The sequence below is a fragment of the Sminthopsis crassicaudata genome, chromosome 4, assembly GCF_048593235.1.
Source record: "Sminthopsis crassicaudata isolate SCR6 chromosome 4, ASM4859323v1, whole genome shotgun sequence".
NCBI classification, from domain to species: Eukaryota; Metazoa; Chordata; class Mammalia; order Dasyuromorphia; family Dasyuridae; genus Sminthopsis; species Sminthopsis crassicaudata.
The window spans coordinates 355,818,248-355,839,758 of record NC_133620.1 but is presented as its reverse complement, the minus strand read 5'-3'; the positions used below and the strand labels follow the sequence as shown (position 1 = coordinate 355,839,758).

The 21,511-nt window shown below is 34.9% G+C and overlaps 1 protein-coding gene across 4 annotated transcripts in view; it reads left to right on the top strand.

The window, feature by feature from the left end:
* SPAG9 (sperm associated antigen 9) overlaps window positions 1-19,897 on the top strand; it is a 130,457-nt gene extending 110,560 nt beyond the window's left edge. For 2 of the 4 annotated variants that reach the window (XM_074261788.1, XM_074261791.1), the window contains 7 exons: window positions 1,179-1,327; window positions 6,071-6,242; window positions 8,753-8,866; window positions 10,662-10,700; window positions 11,560-11,736; window positions 12,232-12,414; window positions 19,132-19,897. In XM_074261788.1, the coding sequence (XP_074117889.1) occupies window positions 1,179-1,327; window positions 6,071-6,242; window positions 8,753-8,866; window positions 10,662-10,700; window positions 11,560-11,736; window positions 12,232-12,414; window positions 19,132-19,247 (950 nt within the window). In that variant the 3' untranslated portion in view covers window positions 19,248-19,897. The remainder of the gene's footprint in view (window positions 1-1,178; window positions 1,328-6,070; window positions 6,243-8,752; window positions 8,867-10,661; window positions 10,701-11,559; window positions 11,737-12,231; window positions 12,415-19,131) is intronic. The other 2 variants (XM_074261789.1, XM_074261792.1) reach the window with 1 other exon arrangement.
* Window positions 19,898-21,511: the final 1,614 nt, after the last annotated feature.

Here is a 21,511-nt window from a genome sequence, read left to right as displayed (position 1 = left end):
TTTCCATGAAAAATACCATTTTCATATTTTAAAAAATATAAATCTGGGGGGAAACCTTTGTGAAATAGTAATTATGTTGTGTGGGATTATATATAAAAATGCTTGCCTTTTTTGTTTGTTTTAATGATACTTTGCATCATCTTATATTAGGGTAAAATATATTTACATTGTCTCTAGTTTTTGTAGCCAAATATACATAGCCTATCACTGGGGGTTGTGTTGGGATAAGAGAGAGAACAGGTGATAGATATATGAGGTACCTGTGAGCATCATGGAAAAAGTGTTAAGACTGAGTCATATATTCCAGCTCTTAGCTTCCTGCTGTGTGTGACTATTGGTAAGCCCTTAAGCTTTCTGCATCTAGAAGGCCACATAATATTATAGAAACTTTGAAACTTGAAATCAGTAGATCAGCACCAGATGACATTGCTAGCACTGGGTTTATTTCCTCTGAAAAATGAGTTTCAGTTTATTCTTCTATAAAATGAGAATAATAATTGTATCAGATTCCATGGGATTATCCTTCAGAAATGTGTGTTTGTTCAGAGGAGGTTATATATACCATGTGGCCTGTCTGTGAATCCATATTTTTATTCAATTAAACATTTTGTGGAGATATTTTGTTACTCTTATCCAAAGTCTTTAAAAAAAAAATCATTAAGAGAAATTACTTGACTAAGAAGTAAGTCCAGTTTAAAAACAAACTAGATTTTGGTTCGTGGGATGGATTTTTATCATTAACATGTTTCAGATAATAAATTATATTCCTTTTGAATAACTGCAGTTAATTCGGTCATCAAGGCCCAAAGGTTAAAAGGTTGTGGTATTGGGGGATGGAAAGCCAACCCTGAATTCACCATAGACGGGGCACATAGCATTCATTACTTTCATGTATCACTTTGTAATGGTCTGAATAAGTGAGAATCAACTAAAAGTTGATTTTAGTGCTAGCAAAAAGAGGAGTATGCTGAAATAATTTATATGTACGTTGTAATTTTTCTTCAACTATTAGAATTGTAAACTCAAAAGGAATTTTTCTATTTATAAATAGAATGTGATTTGCAGAAGAGATATGCATGAGATAATAGTACGTTTACCAAAAAATTGGGTTTTTTCATGTTTTTCTCCCATGACATCTTTATTCAGTTAAGTGTTTTGTTTTCTTTCTTATTTTAAAGATGGTCAGTGGGATTTGTCAAACTATCACCTTTTGGACTTAGGACGTCCTCACCATTCAATCCGATGCATGACTGTGGTACATGACAAAGTCTGGTGTGGCTATAGGAATAAAATCTATGTGGTTCAACCAAAGGCCATGAAAATAGAGGCAAGTTAAAAACCCATCATTTGCTGATGCAGTGTCCTTTATTTTTGTTCTCTAAAGAATGTGTGAACATATAATTTTTCTCTACCTTTGTATGCTTTAAAGGCATCATCTGGATATCTTATCAAGTTTTCTTCATATATCTTTACCAGTTTTCGCCTCTCTAGGAAGGATAATGTTGTAATAATTTGGATTTGGAGGAGAAAAAAATTGGTTTATATGTGTATATTTAGTTCTGTTATATGTAGAAATGTGTTTGGGGGGGTTTTATATAAAGGGGTGTAGTACTCGTGTGAGGATGAGATGACATGTAAAGAACTTTTCCAGATATCAGAGCGAAATGTACAACTTATATATGCATGAGAAGTGTAGCTGAACAGTCCTGCTGCTTAATTTTATCAGGGAAGATTGTTTATTAAGTTCTCTATTTTGGTTGTGATAATGGATTCATAGAACTGACTCAGAGTTGGGAAGCACTGGCTATAGGTATTTCTGATATTCTCTGGTTATGGAGTTCACAGTTCATCCATGTCTTATCATTGCATAAGACTTTCATATCTTCTCATCAGTATACCAGAGATGTTTTTTTCCTGCTTAGATTCAAGTGCACCATGTGGGAAATTCCTCAGCAAAATAGCTTGCCTTCCCCATCACTGTCTGCCTGACATGTCTCATTTCCTTTCTTACCTGAATGATGATATCTTTTATGCTACTCATATTCTTTATTTTTAATGCATAGTAGTTCATTCAAATCCATCTCATGATTTTAACTGAGTGATACATGACTTTAATTCTTCAAAGACTAGTAGTCTCCAATTCATAGTCATATAGCATTGCCAGAATGGTGCTGGTGCAAAAAAGCTATTTCACAGTGAAATTTAACACTTAAAAGCTTAAGATAGTTTCCCAAAAGGAATCCAGTGATTCTTAGCCTCATCCATTGTCCACACATAATATCTACTTAATATTATAAAAATTATCCCGTTAGTTGCATATCATAGTCTGGACAGTAGAAATTCTTTCTTTCTGTTCAGTGTTTCTTGATTTTATTTAGGAAGCCTTGCAAAGTTGTGGGTCTTGATGCAATTAGCACAATATGATCCACAACAGGATCATCTAGAAGACCTGGCTTTCTATAGGGACAATTTTTTTTTTCATTTGAACTTTGCATTGGGATGTTACCATGGTGATGACAAATTCCTTTCACTAGTGTGCTTTTCCTGGATTTGTGCTTGGCTTAATAATAATGATCATAGGCCACCCAACAAAGCTATCTCTTATGCTACATCTTTTTAATATGATTTTGACACATGCATATAGCATCAGTTTTATAGAAATATAAATTTTATTAACCCAAGAGACCATGGGTTTTTCCCCCTTTGCTTTTGGTATCTTCTCTTTTTAAAAATATTTCAAGACTAATCTCTATAGGTATGCTCACGATGGAGTTGATTTCAGCACAGGCCTGCTTACTCTTTATGCAGTCAGTCTTCTATTGCTTTTGCCACTAGTTCATGATGTTGAATATAAGGAACTCTGATGGTAAAGTTCACATATGGAGGACACACTGTCAATGATAAGAATTTGTGATATACAGATTTAGAACATTTAACATATTTTTTACCTGTTCTTGTCCTTACAGAGTCATTTTTTTTTTTTTTTTCCACCTGAGGCTGGGGTTAAGTGACTTGCCCAGGGTCACACAGCTAGGAAGTGTTAGGTGTCTGAGATCAAATTTGAACTCGGGTCCTCCTGAATTCAGGGCTGCTCTATCCACTGCACCACCTAACTGCCCCCCTCAGAGTCTTTTTTTTTTTTTTTTTTTTTTTTAATTTAGAATTTTTCCCCACAGTATATATGCATGAGCAATTTTTTTAAAAATAACATTATCCCTTGTATTCATTTTTTCCAAATTAACACCCCCCCTCCCTCCACTCCCTCCCCCCGATGACAGGCAATCCCATATATTTTACATGTATTACAATATAAACTAGATACAATATATGTGTGTAAATACCATTTTCTTGATGCACATTAAGTATTAGATTGCGAAGGTATAAGTAACCTGGGTAGATAGACAGTAGTGCTAACAATTTACATTCACTTCCCAGTGTTCCTTCTCTGGGTGTAGTTATTTTTGTCCATCATTGATCAACTGGAAGTGAGTTGGATCTTCTTTATGTTGAAGATATCCACTTCCATCAGAATACATCTTCATACAGCATTGAAGTGTACAGCGATCTTCTGGTTCTATTCATTTCACTCAACATCAGTTGATGTAAGTCTCTCCAAGCCTCTCTTTATTCCTCCTGCTGGTCATTTCTTACAGAGCAATAATATTCCATAACCTTCATATACCATAATTTACCCAACCATTCTCCAATTGATGGACATCCATTCATCTTCCAGTTTCTAGCTACAACAAAAAGAGCTGCCACAAACATTTTGGCACATACAGGTCCCTTTCTGCTCTTTAGTATTTCTTTGGGATATAAGCCCAATAACAGCAATGCTGGGTCAAAGGGTATGCACAGTTTGATAACTTTTTGGGCATAGTTCCAAATTGCTCTCCAGAATGGCTGGATTCTTTCACAACTCCACCAACAATGTATCAGTGTCCCAGTTTTCCCACATCCTCTCCAACATTCATCATTATTTGTTCCTGTCATCTTAGCCAATCTGACAGGTGTGTAGTGGTATCTCAGAGTTGTCTTAATTTGCATTTCTCCCTCAGAGTCATTCTTAAGGATAACTTGGCTTGGTTTTGTCTCTCAAAGCCTTCTTAAATTTGTTTTTCCCTCCATTACTTCCTTCTGCTTGGGCGTCACACTTACTTTAATCTTCCAATCTCCTCCCTGTAAGGTTTTATAAACAAGCTTATAATCTAAGCTTCCATGACCATATTCTGATTCACAAAGATACTACACTTTTTCTGAGGTGATTTGTTTTACATACTGTAGCTTTCTTAAAAAATTATGATTGTCTTAGTCCATGTTTATTCTTTTCTTTTTCTAACATCAGAGTCTCATTTAAATGTCAGGTTGAGAATACCATGATTCCACTTTATTTTTTTCTCATTTTGTTTCCTCTTACTGATTTTAATCTTTGCTTTATAATATATGTAGTCTGATGTTCATGGACAGGTAATTTAGAAATGACTATATATTAGTAGCCAATCATTTCTTTTCTATTAAAATACAACCATTTTCATTTTTGGTACTCCTTAATGTTTACTATATAAAGAACCTCTCAGCACCTTTTTTGAAGAAAGTATTTATGATGTATTGCAGTGAGGTTTCTGTGCAGTTTTCTCTTGAACTGTGTTTTCCAGCATATTTTTCTCTCATTTTCTCTACTTACTTTTGTGTAGAAGTGATTGAAATACATGTAGATCTAATTTTGAGAATTTTACAGAGTTCCTTTTTAGAATTTCTGTAGCTACTTATCCTCTGCAATCAGTGTTGCAGAAGCTTCAGTTGTATTCAAGGAGATTTTTTTTTCTTTTTTCTTTCCTTTATTTCCTTTTTGTTTGTTTGTTATTTTCACTGTGTAGGATAATCTATGAGCTATCTTCCTCTTTAAATATCTCTTCCTTTTTTTTCCTTCTGATTTAATTTTTAGTGAAATTTATCAAGATTTCTATAATTGGGTTCTTCTGTAATATCTGCTTCTCAGGTCATTGGACATGTAGCTCCCATTTAGAGAATATCAACAATTAAGTTATACTTATAACTACTCTTAAAACTTACTTTGATTTTCTAAGATAAATCTTATTTTGATTTTCTGTTAACTCTTCCCCAAAACACACTCTGTTTCTGTCTATATCTCCTTCTCTTCCTTCTTCCTTCCCTCCTTCTATCCCTCCTTATATAAACATACATACATACACACACAATTCATTGAGTTGATTCAGTTTATCCCATTTTATCATGGATTGATCAAAGAATTCCTGGCCTAGTGGCCAAGCAACTAGAGATAAATTTTCCCTTACCTGAAAGGCAATGGATAAAAAGTTGTCTTAGATTGGGACTCTTGGAGACCAGTGACTGAATATGATTGTTCTTCCATTTCAGAGTGCCCTGAAGTATATAAAGCTGTCATACACTGAGTGTCAGTGAAGTAAATGAGGTCTCCTCAATGCCACTCCCTCTTCCTCCAGACCAAGCTCGCCTAGGTAGACTTAAATTAGGAAGGACACACAAGAGGCAGTGGTTTAAAAAAAACAAAAACCCAAAACACTAAATTGCTTCTCAGAAGATCCAGATTCTGGTCACATCTTTTTATTATTGTTAATCTCAAAGTCATCAGTCTTGTTCCCTTTTCAGAACTCAATTTATTCTTGAACAGTAGCCGGAGTATGGCTGATTGCATGATTGCAAAAGTCTCTCCTTTGCTGACATTCTGTTCTTCTCTGATTGTCATACACCAAATGTGCAGGTTCTTTTTCTTGTGTTTGTTTGCTTGTTGTAGGGGTGCTTTACTGGTGTGTGTCACTCCATTGTGCTCTTGCATTGTGTCTCACAGTTGGGGGAATTTCTTTTAAATACTTAATATGATTTTCCTGTCTTTGATAATGCGCATTATTGAAGTATATTCAGTGTCTAATTATCACCTATATGTATTTGTGGTCTTTCTTGGAGCAGTTATGTCCCGGAACTGTGGCCACTTTTTTTTAGAGCATAATACCAATCCAACTGCTTCTTTATAGTCAAAATAATTATGTGACGTTTGAATCATCTTTTCTAGAAATCATTTGATGCCCACCCAAGGAAAGAGAGCCAAGTGAGACAACTGGCATGGGTCGGTGATGGGGTGTGGGTTTCAATTCGTTTGGATTCTACTCTCCGTCTCTATCATGCACATACATATCAGCATCTGCAGGATGTGGACATTGAACCTTATGTGAGCAAAATGTTAGGTAAGTCTCCATATCCTTTATCTTTTAATAACCATGCATATCATGCACGGAGAATTTTTAATTTAAGATTGTTTGAAGTCCTATATAGAGAATGGAGATATATAAATTTATATAAACTGTTCTTATCAGTAGAGCTTAATCTTATAGTTGGAAATGATTTTATGAAAATACATATTGGCTTTAGTTTTGTTTTTATTTGTTTTTATACAATTCATCTTGTCAACTTCCAGAACTTCTTTTCAACTTCCATATAGTTGCAGACATTCTCTAGAAATGTAAAAATGGGAACTTCCTGAGCTTTTGTTTAAAATTAAACAACCTGATTTCTAATAGGTTGCAAAAGTTCAAACCTCAGATAGCGTCAGATAAAGAAGAGGAAAGCATAGCCAGCAAAAATAGCTGATACTTGTGCAGCATTTTAGTGTTGTTGCAGTGTGGTTTATATTATCTCAAATCTTTACAACTGCTTGTCAGGTAAGTGCAGCTATCCCATTTTACAGATGAGAAAACTGAGACTGAATAAGTAACTTGTTCTTGGTCAAATAACTACTCAGTATTTGGGACAGGATTTGAACTCAGATTTTCCAGACTCCAAATACAGCACTCTGTACACTGTTGCTGTATCCTGGTTTGAGTTCTCTATTTAACTATGTCTTCCCTCCCAACTGATAACTGGGATGCCAGCTACTTTGTGAATTTGTTTTTCTATTAACTCTATGATCTGAGGCATATGAGCTGTTTTGAGGTGAATTCAATTACAGCTAGTTATAACCAGAAGCCAAATATGTAATCAAATGCCGTGATTTTTTGTAAATCCATACCTTCCCTTTCATCTGAAACTACTATTTCTGAGGTCTCCTATTTCTAAAACCGCATCCTTTCTCTCCCATCCTCTCTCCCCCTTACCTTCTTTAATCTCTCTCCAACCTCCTTCATAATCCTCTCTCCTCCAGCACTTTCATGTCAGCTATTGTACTTCTCTTGCCCAGTCCTTGTCTAGTCATCCTTCTATGTCTTTTCTGTAGGACACCCTGTGCTGTTCTGTCCTGGCCTTCTGCTTTCTCTGTGCTCTTTTTGGCAATAACAGCATTTCCCATTGCCTCAGTTATCACCTCTATGTACATGACTCCCAATTCTCACATTCAGTCTTTATTTCTCTCCTGAGCTCTAGTCTCCTGCTGTAAATCTTCACCTGGAGAGGTTATAGTCATCTCTGACTCAGCATATTGAAAAAAATCCTCATTATTGTTGTTCCTAAAGCTACCTCACTCCCACCCCATTGTGTCCCTGTCTCTGTTGAGGGCAGCACTGGGAGATAGATGACAAAGCCAGGATATTGGGGAACTACGAATAAAGCACTTCAGCTCTATCTTCACAGTGAGGAATGCTGGATCCAGCCATTGATTGTCACCACGCTCACAACCTTAGACACGACTCTTTATTCTTTCTTAGCCTGCTACCTTCTCTATCTTCTTATATTTCTCTACGCTCTGATCCAGTCTGCTGGGACATACTTCATCTCTGGTCTCTGGCCTACTTCCTGTGTCTGCAGCATCTTCCCCTTGGAATTAGCTCTGAGTCCACCTTCTACAAAATGTGCCGTGCCCTTTTCCACGTCTTGCCAGTCCCTGAAGCTGCATGTGTTGTGTGTATGTAGTTGGGTGATCTGTAGGTATCAGTTACCTGTTTTCTCTCTCATGGTCATTTTTTTTTTCCTTTGTATCCCCAGCGTATATAGTAAGATATTTGGTTGTTGACTAATTACTTCTGCTTTCTTCCTCTAACCCTTCATATTCAACTAGATAATAATTCTTATTCATTTGACCTCTTCAACATCTCTTGCATCTTCTCTTTCTCTTTTCTTTCTCCATAGCCCAATTCATGCCCTCATCACCTCCCTTTTGGACTATTGCAATAGCCTCTTAACTGATCTCTAGTACCTGTAGGCTTTCCTTTTTACCACTGGGCCTCCACACAAATAGACAAATTGTTATTCCTAAAGTGTAAGTTTGTTTGTATCATTCATATGCTTATAAAGTTTCAGTGAAACCCCATTGCATTTGGGATAAAGTACAAATTCCTCTGCATTACATTTAAAACCTTTCACAATCTAGCTTCTGCCAGTTTTTCTATCCTCACTCCCTCATTCTCCCAAATAGTCTGTCTCCAGATTTAAGGATCTATGTGCTCTCCTCCATGTCTTTGCAAAAGTTGTCTCCCAGTCTTGGAATAGTCTATCTCTGCCTTCCTTCAAGACACTCTTGCTTTTCCCTCAGCAGTGCTCTTCCCACGTCATTGCTGTGCTTTTTTCTCATATATTCTATAATACATGTTTCTGTACATGTATCTACTAATAGGATATTAGATTTCTGAAAATAGGGACTGTCTCACATTTATATTTGTATTCTAGCATCTCTCGCAAGTCTTGACATAATAGTTGCTTAGTACATGTTCCTTGCTGAATTCATATCTGTATTGACAATATTGTAAAATGTTTTTTATTTGTATAGGTACTGGAAAATTGGGCTTCTCTTTTGTGAGAATCACAGCTCTTATGGTATCTTGTAATCGTTTATGGGTAGGGACAGGAAATGGTGTCATTATCTCCATCCCACTAACAGAAAGTAAGTATATTTTGGATAACAGTCAGATTGTATATGTTCTGTAAAATGTTTTAGGAACTAATCATCATTTCAAAGTGTTTACTTTCCAGCTTTCAAGAAAGGCCTTTTGTGGTCCTAGTACATTTATAATAATTCCAAAAATAAAGTGCTGGCAAAAATCTAGCCATTTTATATGTATGTAGCTATGACATTCATGAACATAACCATGCCGGGTAAATAGTTTTCATGTGCCAGGATTAATATTTTGAAATTATTATATTTTACTATTAGACACCTGCGTGTGTCCCCTTCCCTCCCCCTCTGCCACCTCCTCTCACCCCCCCCCCCCCCCACGCCACCTTTCAAATTTAGGACATTGTTTTTAGAGCATTTTAGACTAGTCCCTTTTCTTATTCAGCTTTATAATTTGAATGTGCATTTTAAAATATTCCTTAATAACAATTTTGATGTTTCCCATATAGCCAAGCCTAGGTTTTTTTATACTCTGTCTCTCTCTCTCTCTCTGTCTCTGTCTTTCTCTCTGTCTCTCTGTCTCTCTCTCTCTGTCTCTCTCTCTCTCTCTCTCTCTCTCTCTCTCTCTCTCTCTCTCTCTGACTTTCTCTGTCTCACACACACACACACACTCACACACACACTCTTGAAAAGTGTATAATGAAATACTATAAAGCAACAGGTTTGAGTTTGAAAAAGCATGTTTTGTGCTGTGATTGGGCAAGATTGGAATGATTTTTGTGAATACCACATGCATTGTGTGTTTCTCATACTGTGTTCCATTACATCACTCATCCATTAAATAAGTGTTTTTATGTTGCACGTTCAATTATGATTCCTGGAGAGGGACAGAAGAAAAGCAGCCAAATGCCATATTCCTAAAATAAAAAAATTTCACAAGATGATGTGTTAGAATATAAATAGAGTGTTGTATCTTTTCTCCTCCCTTTTCTACCTTAAAAAACGACTAAATTGAAAACCCTTCAAGATTCTGATGTTTGAACTCTGAATTCCCTGTCCTGTTGGGAGTCATAGATTTATGGTATTGAATTGTCCATTTCTTTGTGGAATACAATGTTTAAAATATAGTAGATGCTTTCTATCTTTGGTAAATTGAGTGTTCTATCTGTTAAAAATCAGTGTGTTTGTCTATGATAACTATGCTAATAGGGATCATGTGATCAGCGAGTTGATTAAAGCCAAGCCTTGTGACTTTGTGGCTTTTTTTTTTTTTTTTTTTTTTTTTTTTCCCCTTTTTGGCCAGGTATTCAGGCTTAAGTGGTTTACCTAGGGTCACACAAATAGTATCAAATATCCAAGACTGGATTTGAATGAATGCCTTCCTGCCTCTTAGACCCATGCTCTATACACTGTCACCACCTAGCTGCCCCAGGTGTCAACTTTTTTAAATGAAGCCCCTTCTTATTTTTGATAAGGCATCCTAGTTTTTGCCCATCTTAAATACTTAATAGAGGGCAATTTCATCTAATTGAGCAGTATTCTTTTACAAAAAGAGTGAAAGGGGAAAAACTGGTATAACAGTATATTGAATTCCTAACCTTCAATTCAGATTCATTGAAAACAGTAAAATTAATGATCACACGGGTTTTTTTCTATATCCTGAACTTTTGAAAATCTTCCATTTTGTTTTGCTTTCTCTGATTCCTTTTGGGATTTTGTAATTTAGTAAGGAGCTTTTGAACTCTAATTCATCAGATACCAAAATGTGAAAGTAACTCACATTCTCCTTCTCCTCTACTGTCATATACCTATCCATTTCCCCTTTCCTCCTTTCTCACTATAGCTGTAATCCTCCACCAGGGACGTTTACTGGGGCTGAGGGGTAAGTGCAGATCCTGAAGCTAATTCTCTTTGTGGGCTGCTCATGGCCACTCCAAGGCTGTGTCTCACTTAGAATCAACCCCCTCCTCTGTCCCTAATGCCATTCCCTCTCAGGCACTGCTGCAGCAGTGTTGTCTTTGTTTGCTTGTTTGCTACACGGCCACCAAGTCTGCTCAGCAGTTTAGTCTGTATCATCTTTTGTTGCAGCTGAACTTCCATCCAGTCTTTGTTTTTCTTCCAGTAAAAACATGAAACCATCTCTTAAAACTCATTAATCTACATTGTTTACTCCTGTTATCAGTCATGTTTCTTTCACTCATTGACTAGTCCTTGGAGTGGGGGTAGTTTGTATGTCTAGCTGATTTAAAGTTACCTTGCACAAATTCCAGCCAGCAAGTTAGTTATTTTTTACATTGCTTTCTGGCTAGAGGAGGAAAGTATTCTGCTGCTTGTTACTGAAAGAATTTACTGTAAAAAGCAGTTGTCCATTGCAAATCTGCTTTAAAATTGGTGTATTTTTAAAATGAAAGAACACACTTTAAGACCAGCTGTAACACTTGATCTCTTTGGTTACAAAGAGATTTTGTTGCTTTGTTTTGTTTTATTTTTTACAAGATTTGTAAAGCTTTTGATACCTGCTAGACTAGCAAATCCCCTAATCCATTTACTGAGGTACTTTAAAATAACTAGCATGCTTTCTTTTCCCAGCTCTATCTTGAATTGGCATTGCTGCCCTTCTTTCTCATTTTATCTTAATGGCTGTAGCTTTTTAGATGATATCATAAGGATTAACCAATAACCTCTCACATCAGCAAGATTTTTCAAGGGAAAATATTTGGTATTTGGTTTTTTATTTTTAGCAAATAAAACCTCAATAGGACCAGGAAACCGTCCTGGAAGTGTAATCCGTGTGTATGGTGATGAAAATAGTGATAAAGTAACTCCAGGAACATTTATACCGTATTGCTCAATGGCACATGCCCAACTCTGCTTCCATGGCCACCGGGATGCTGTCAAATTCTTTGTTGCAGTACCAGGTGAGATGTATTCTAGTTGTGAGATAGTTCATATGATTATCTATGTGTGACTTTTGGACCATCTATGACATTCTCAAAGTTGTTTTTCATAGTTGGTCAACTTTAAAAATTCCTGCTTAAACAGATTTCTAGATTTATTTGGATATAGACACACTTACCTGTGAAAAGCTATGGGGTTATGTAATGGAAAACCCCATTTTTTTTTTTCTTCAATAATTAAAAGGAACATAATTGGATGAAGAAATAAATAGAAGAAAACCTGAAGCAAAACCCAGTGTTTTATATATTGTTAGGTATTGAATAACTACTTATTAAGTTCAGTTGAATAACCAGGCTCCTGAAAGAGAAATATCTTAGATGAGAACAGTCTTAAGTATTCTCATATTAAACCATACTGATAGCATTTCTGCACGCTCCAAAAAAATCTAGGTTTTCTGTTTGTTAGTAAAACCAACTAGTATGTGTAACATGTACTTTTGTTCTTATCTGAAACAGGTCAGGTAGTCAGTCCACCAAGTGCTAGTTCTGGTGCTGGTGCTTGTGGTATTGGTGGCAACAGCAACAGCACAGAACAAGGAGGTGACAAGCCAGGACCACCTGCACAGGAATCCAGCCAGAATCCCTTGAAGTCCATGCTTGTGATTAGTGGAGGAGAGGGATATATAGATTTCAGAATGGGTGAGTATGTAGATCTCTCAGTTGGAATGTTATGTGCAGGAGCCATCTTTTTAATCAAGAAATCATTCTGTTTAGGAAATCCTTGTGGCATAAGATTGATTTTTTAAAAAAAGCTTAAAGAAACCTCAGAGGTTAGCTAGTTTTATGTCATTTTACAGATGAGGTCCAGAGACATTGACTTATCCTAGGTGTCACAGAGTATAAAGAGTAGAAATTTAAATCTTTAACTTAGTTTAAAAAAAAAATTTGTATTTCTCCTTAATTAGCAAAAAAGTATCTGTTTTGGGATAGAATTATTTTAATACAAACAAAGGGATACTTTGAGCCAATTAGAAAATTTGTGGACTAAAATTTTACTACAACTGAGTCCCAAAAGCAAGTGAAAGAAATTCAGACTATGTAGTTGGAAGGTTCTATATTTTTAGGGCATATATTGATCCAGAATTAAGGGCTTAGGACTTTGGGAATCATACATCAGTGTCAGTATGTCACATGTGGTCACAGATTCTAATATGAAATTGTCAGGGATTTGAGTTAATATTTAAAGTCCAGTATGAAGTTTGGTAATGCCCTGGTTCTGGGCGTATTAGTAGAAGCCATTTCTAATTGTTGACTAAGTTAGTTGGGGAAAAAATTGGTTTTGTTTGGATTATCATTTTGTAAAAATTTCAAAACCTTGTCACAATAGGAAATACTTTTCAAGCTTCATTCTGCAAGTTAAATATTCCTTTCCATGCTGAGCTCAAAAAAAGTGAAATTAAAAAGTAGATTAACTAGGTGTTGACAGAAACAATAGGCTAGAAAATGGGTCAATATTTGAAAAATGGGGCTGTTAAAGCAGGTCTTAGGGGAAATTTTATGTATCTAGATAGTTAACATGAATAAAATAGAGAAAGAGAAGTTGGGCATGCAACTAAAAAAAAAAAATAGGAAAAGAACAAATTAAAAACTTCAATTAAATACCCAGTTTGAAATTCTGAAAATAAGAGATTAATAAAATTGGAAGTTTTAAAAAAAAACTGTTATATGAAAAAAAACAATAGATAAACCTTTAGTTAATTTGATTTTAAAAAAAGGAAAGAAGAAAACCAAATTAGCACAGTAAAAAATGAAAAGAGTGAACTTACCACCAGTGAAGAAGAAATTATTATGCCAATAGTCTAAGTGAAGTGGATGAATATGTACAAAACTATAGATTGCCCACATTAACAAGAGAAGAAAATAAATAATCTCATTGGGGGGAAGGGGAGAAATCAAAGAAGCTATTAATCAACCCCTTAAGAAAAAGTCTCCAGGGCCTGATGGATTTACATGTTAATTCTACCAAACATTTAAAGAACAATTCCAATACTGTACAAACTATTTGGGAAAATAGGGGAATAAGGAGTCCTAACAATTTCCTTTTATAGTACAGATACCTAAATCAGGAAATGTCAAAACAGAGAAAGAAAGTTATAAGCTATTTCCCTAATGGATATTGATGCAGAAATCTTAAAGTATTAGCAAAGAGATTACAGCAACTTATCACCAGGATAATGCACTGTGACCAAGAAGAATTTATACAGGAATCCAGGACTGTTTCAATATCAGGAAAACTATTAGTATGATTAACCATATCAATAACCAATCTTAACAGAAATCATATAATTGTATCAGATGCAGAAAAAACATTTGACAAACTACAACATCTACTTCTATTAAAAAACACTAGAGAGCATAGGAATTAAAATAAGTAGGATTTTGTCTAAACCTATCAGCACGCATTATAATGTAGTGGGGATAAACCAGAAGAATTGCCAATAAGATCAGAAGTGAAACAAGATTGCCTGCTATCACTATTACTATTTAATATTGTGTTAAAAATGTTAGCTTTAGTACACTTCAATGTTGTATGAAGATGTATTCTGATGGAAGTGGATATCTTCAACATAAAGAAGATCCAACTCACTTCCAGTTGATCAATGATGGACAGAAATAACTACACCCAGAGAAGGAACACTGGGAAGTGAATGTAAATTGTTAGCACTACTGTCTATCTACCCAGGTTACTTATACCTTAGGAATCTAATACTTAATGTGCAACAAGAAAATGGTATTTACACACATATATTGTATCTAGGTTATATTGTAACATATGTAAAATGTATGGGATTGCCTGTCATCAAGGGGAGGGAGTAGAGGGAGGGAGGGGATAATTTGGAAAAATGAATACAAGGGATAATATTATTTAAAAAAATTACTCATGCATATATACTGTGAAAAAAAATTATAAATTAAAAAAATAAATACAAAAATGTTAGCTTTAGCAATAAGAGAAGGAAAAAAAAGAAATTGAAGGAATTAGTGTAAGTATGAAACCAAATTATCACTCTTGGGAGATATAATGGTATACTTAGAGAATCCTTTAAAAAAAAAAAAAGCAAAGTTACAAGATATAAAATAAATCCACATAAATCATAGGCATTTTTAGATGTTGCCAACAAAGTCCAGTAGCAAAAGTTAGAGAAATTCCATTTTAAAGTAACTGTAGAAAATATAAAATATTTGGGAGTCTGCCCTGCCAAAATAAAGCCAGGAAATAATATGAACACAATTACAAAATATTTTTCACACAAAGTCATAAACAATTGGAAAAATAACATGTACTTATGAATAGACCCAGCTAATATAATAAAAAATTCTATCTACATTAATCTGCCTAAAAACTGTCAAGAAATTTTTAGGAAAAATAATAATGAAATTCATCTGGAAGAACAAAAGGTCAAGAATTTCAAGGGAATTGATGGAAAAAAAAAAATGTTGAGGAAGGCGGCCTAGCTGTGTGCCAGGCTTAAAAATATATTAAAGGCAGTGGTCATGAAAATAATCTGGTACTGGCTAAAAAATAAAGTAGTGGATTAGTGGAATAGGTTAGGTTTACAAGACACAATAGTCGATGACTATAGTGATCTAATGTTTGACACATCCAAGGAATTCAGCTTCTGGGATAAGAACTCGATTTTTGACAAAAATTGCTGGGGAAATTGGAAAATAGTATGGCAGAAACTAGGCATTGATCAACACCTAATATCTTTTACCAAGATACAAGATAAAGTCAAATGGGTTCATGATGCAGGCATAAAGAGTAATAATATAAATCTCTCAGATATGTGGAGAAGGAAGGAATTTATGGCCAAAGAAAAACTAGAGAACATTATGAAATGCAAAATGGCTAATTTTGATGATATTCAATTAAAAAGGTTTTGTACAAAACAAAACCAATGCCGTCTAGATCAGAAGCAGAAAACTGGGAGGAAAGTTTTACATTCAAGGTTTCTGATAAAGGCCTCATTTCTAAAATGAGGTCTTAGAGAATTTGAATACAACCCATTCTCCAATTGATAAATGGTCAAAAGATAGGAATAATTTTTAGATGAAGAAATTAAAGTCATTTGTAGTCACATGAAAAAATTATCTAAATCATTATACCACTTCACATCTGAGATTGACTAAGATGACAGGAAAATGATAAATGATAAATGTTGGGAGGGATGTGGGAAAACTGGGACATTAATAGATTGTTGGTGGAGTTGTGAACTGAGTCAACCATTCTGGAGAACAATTTGGAACTGTGCCCCAAGGCTATAAAAACACCCGCATATATACTCTTTAATCTAGTAGAGTCGCCACTGGGCCTGTATCCCAAAGAGATCTTAAAGGAGGAAAAGGGGCCCCTATATGCAAAAATGTAACAGCCCTTTTTGTAGTGGAAAGGAACTGGAAATTTGAATGGATGCCCATCACTTGGAGAATGGCTAAATAAGTCATGGTATGTGAATGCTATGGAATATTATTGTTCTGTATGAAACAATCAGGAGGATGATTTTAGAGAGACCTGGAGAGACTTACATGAACTGATGCTAAGTGAAATGAGCAGAACCAGGTGTTCATTGTACATGGCAACAACAGCATCATATGGTGATCGATTCTGATGGATATGGAGCTTCTCAATAATGAGGTGATTCAGACCAATTCCAATAGATTTGTGATGGAGAGAGCCATCTGCATCCAGAAAGAGAACCGTGGGAACTGAGTGTGGGTCACAACATAGTATTTTCACCTACTTTGTTGTTCTCTTGTTTTTTCTTTCTCATTTTTTCCCCATTTTGAGTTGATTTTTCTGGTGCAGCATGACAAATGTAGAAACACGTTTTTAAAAAGAAAACCAAGATTGTTTTTAATAAAAACTACTTGGTTTTTTGATGATTATAGTTAAAGCTTTGCTTTTGAGCCTAACGCACTTTCCCCCCTTGTACTTCTTTAATAATGTGAAATTGATCCTAAATGGACTCTTTGTTTCAGTAACATAAGATGATTGGAAAAAAGACTTTTTTAAAATTTATTTTGCTATAGTCATTTTATGTGTCATTTTCCTAGTTGCTGGCTTCCTGGTTACTTTACTTTATAGCTATTGATAAAAAATTTTTCCATGATTTTGTTTATTCATAATCATTATTTCTTAACAAGCACAATAATATTTGTTTAATTCTTGAACCACAGCCTGTTTAGTGGATCTATATTTTGTTTTCAATTCTTGGGTATTACAAAAAATATTGTTGTATTTTGGTGTATATGTGGCCTTTTAAAAAAAAAAAAAAAAAAAAAAAAAAAAACTAACTGATCTTTTGGGACCGGATTGTGCCTAGCAATCTATATTTGCCTATTTCCATATTACTTTCTAACATGGGTTTTATCAGTCCAGTACACCATCAACAAGTTGTGAATGTAACTCTCTTTCCTCAACTCCTTCAGCATGAACTGTCCCCAGCTTTTGTTCATCTTTGTCTATTTGGATCTATTGTGTTAACAAAAGCAAAGTGTTGAAAGCCAAACTGCTTTTTAATTCTTTTTTTTTTTTTTTTTCCCTTTTTCTGGGGCTGGGGTTAAGTGACTTGCCCAGGGTCACACAGCTAGGAAGTGTTAAGTGTCTGAGACCAGATTTGAACTTGGGTCTTCCTGATTCAAGGCTGGTGCTCTGTCCACTGCACCACAGTTAATTCTTTAACATTAAATGCCTTCTCATGCTTCTATAAATATTTGAAGAAGTTTTATTTTATTCTCCTTTTCCTTTAACGGTTGTACTCCAGTATCCTATGAAAAGGCCATCATGCGGGTGTACAAAGAGGAATTGTTTTGTGGTTTAAAAGGGAACAAGTCAAATACTATTTAGATGCTCTCCTCATTTCTGTTCTTCAACAAGTGCTCTAAGAATCATAATGCTTTCTTTTGCCCAGCTGTTTTCTCCATGTACTATATTACCTTTTAAGATTTGAAATTTCCCAAAACAAGAAAATGAGCAGCGTCTTTTTATCTCCAGTGTCCGTTGATATGGGATTTTTTAGAGATCCTGCTTGAAATCCTGGAAAAGTAATATGCCAATTGACATTAGGTTATTTCAGAGAGATAGTGTTCTGTAATATCAAGTTTAGTTGTATCAATAAGTGTTCAGTCTGCTAAGCATACCCGTGGAGTAAGTGGATAAAGAAGAACCAAAAAACTCTGCAAGTGACATTTTAATAACAACATGGATGGTACCTCATTTTTTAAAATCACAGTGCCTGGTACTCGTAGTGATTAAACAAATGTTAATTGACTTATTGACTTTCCTTTCAGCAAAAAACAAAACAAACAAAAAAAAAAAACTTAACTGCCTTTCCCATTCCTTGATTACTACCATACACAGATAAATCAAGAATTATTAAGTAAGGGACTAGGAATCATAGAAAGAAAATCTAACGTGACTAACAAACATCTAGCTGATACCAGATTTAAAGTTTTAGATGGCAACAATTGAATAATTAAATTTCTTTTTTCTTTTCTTCCCTCCTTCCTCCCAACATACACACACACACACACACACACACACACACACACACACACACAATTTTTAAAAATTTGTTTCTAGTACGCATTTTATAAGTTATGTTGGAAGAGAAGAATCAGAACAAAAGGGGGAAACTATTGGAGAGGGGAAAAAAAAAAACAAAAAATAAGTAAACAGAGCATGTGTTGATTTACATTCAATCTTCATAAGTGGTTTTTTTTTTTCCTGGATGCAAATGGCATTTTTTAATCCGAAGTCTATTGGGATTGCCTTGAATCACTGATGAACCCACGAGAAAAACCAAGTCTTTAATAATTGATCATTACACATTCTTGCTCTATATTCCTGGTTCTGCTTGTTTCAGCATCAGTTCTTATAAGTCTTTCCAGATCTTTCTATGATCTGCTTGTTCATCATTTTTTATAGAATAATCCATTACCTTCATATATCACAATTTGTTCAAACATTTCCCAATTGATGGGCATCCACTCATTTTCAAACTCTGTCCTTTCGAGATGGCATGTACAGAACCAATTTGGTTAAAGTTGCTTTTGATGTCAATATGTCATTGTTTTAAGATTTAGTTTCCAACATGTTATAGTCAACCATCTTTTACAAAACTAATGTAGAAAATGAGTTTTAACTCTTTTTTTGGTTTCACAGTGGCTTGTATTAATATTTTCCCCCTATTGTATAAGGTGTAGCATTTGTATTGATTAAGATGGGAAACAGGTCTGTGCTTAAGCTTATTGGGTTGAGCAGAAATGACAAGTCTGTTAGGCTGGCAATACTTCTTTCTGCCAGTATTTGGTGCATTTAGCTCATTTGAATCTGCCTTGTCCTCTTTCTATCAGGTGATGAAGGTGGAGATTCAGAACTCCTGGGAGATGCCCTCTCACTTGAACCCTCGGTAGCCAAAGCTGAAAGAAGTCACTTGATAGTGTGGCAAGTGATGCATGGCAGTGAATGAATGCAGCAGAAACATCTGGGGAGGAGAGAAGTCTCTTCTGCATGGTTCCCCCATCCCCACCCCTTTTTATTTAATGCTCTTGTTGTGGAATCAGTTTCACTACCTAATGTTTGAGCATTTTTCCTGGTAACTTTATATTATGAAATCTGTCCTACCATAACAATACAGGAGCTAGCTGTTTTACTACACCAGTGTTATAGGCAACTTCAGTATATTATGAACAAATCAAAGAATGTTTACTTTCTCAAAACTGGTGAACTATAGTAAGCAATCCACATGTGGTTTACTGTACCACAATCTAACATAATTCACTTCTTTTGATGGAATCACTTTTTAGCTGTCACTAATAATGGAGTTGATGGAAAACACTTGATAATTTGTCTATCCTATTGAGTAAAATAGCAAAGTTTTCCCAGTTTAATATAAAGCTGACAAAAACTAATAACAGGTGGAATCATCTGGATTTATCTAAATGTCCTTGGAGGGCAAAAAACAAAGTGTAAATTACTTTAACTTTCATTTTCAAATCTGACAAATATTGTTTATATAGTATATAAAACTTTGTCGTTTCCATCAGATTTTAGGGGGGTTGGGTTTGTATTAAAGAAATTAAGACTATGTTATTTAAATAAAAGTTTCATGTTTCTTGACTTCTTTAGAGCTCTAAAATTTATGAGGACTGTTTCTCTGAATCTCCTGAATTATTTGGAGAACAGTCTCTTCCAATTTCATACTGGTATGTTTCGAACATGTGTTACCATAAAGGCTCAAAAAGGTTCTTCAGCACTGAGATGATTTTAAAAAGGAAAATTGTGTTTTGTATTCCTTGTACAGGGGATGGTGGGGTATTTTTGTTGTTGTTGGCTTTTTTTTAGTTGTTTTTTCATCCCATGTAAATTCACCTCTTTCCCATTTGTTTCTGAAGAGGTCTTACCTGTGAATAAGATTAAAACTGTAATATTAGTGGAGTAGAATTACCAGCTGGGAGATCTGATTAGAGAAAGTATTTTCTATTGTATGTATAAAACTATAGAACAGCTAGCACTTGGCACTCTAGATGTAAATAACACAAGTTTTTGCACCATATGGAGATGAAAAAAGGCCACGGTTAACTAAGAAAGATTGCATGAGGGAAACCAAGCCAATTTGTATTCCTAATTTAAGATTGCTACTACATCTTTTCATTCACTGTGGGCATCCATCCCTCTTTCTTCTGTTTTAACCAGATTAAAGATTCTGGTTCAAACACCAACTTTTCTCACCTGATTGGTTTTTAAAACCATAATGCTGCAATAATGATTCTCACCTTAACTTTTTTAAAATGTATAATCTATAGTTACTTTTCCTTCTCTGTTATTTTAAGCAGAGATAAATTAAGTGATAATTTTTTAAAATGTAAACCAATAGTATAGATGTCCCAAATTCTACTAACTGCTTCAAAAAAAGGGAAAAGCAGAAGAATGTATAAAACTACCTAAGCATTCTGGACAGGTTCCTTCCCCTCCCCTCCCCCAAGCCTATCATGCAAAGAAAATCAAACTATAAGAGAGCACTATGTCTGTCAATGACTTGTTGCACCAAAATGCTTAGGTAAGTTGTTTTTTTTTAAGCCTGCAGGGTCTTTAGGAACTGTTTTATTATGGGTATGTAATCATCATAGAGTCTGTACAGTAAAACTGTTGCTCACTTGGTTGGGAAGAAGGACTATTCTAGTATAATTTGCATTTTCAAAAGTGTTAGTTTCTGAGTTTTCTAGTCAATTTTTTTTTCCTTTCCAGATCATCAAAACTAAGGCCATTTTTTCCACAAATTGTTTGATATGTCTTTGTTTTTAAAAATTAAAACTACATGTGAATTGAGTCCCAGGAAGCTAGTATCCCAGATTTTTATTCTATTCAATGATGATCAAGCAGTCATAGGTTCGTGTAACAAATTCAAATTTAAGAAATCAAGATTCAAAGAATTGTTGAAAAAACCACTAATGATGAAAAAGGCAGATGTTGTGATTTTGTGTTGTTGGCTTTAACATAAGAAATGCAAGTTTCTTGAGTATTATCCAAAGCATTTAACTAATATAGTGCATTGCTCAATTATCTTAGGTATTGGTGGTGGCAAGATTAGGTGTGAGGGTTCCAAGATTTTCTATAGAAATTTTAAATTTCAGTCAGATATATTACTACTTTGACCTCAATGATGGCTTGTTCTCTGTACTGTTCCCTGTGTGTTGACACTTTTCTGGAAGGAACTGTCAAGTCAGAGCATTC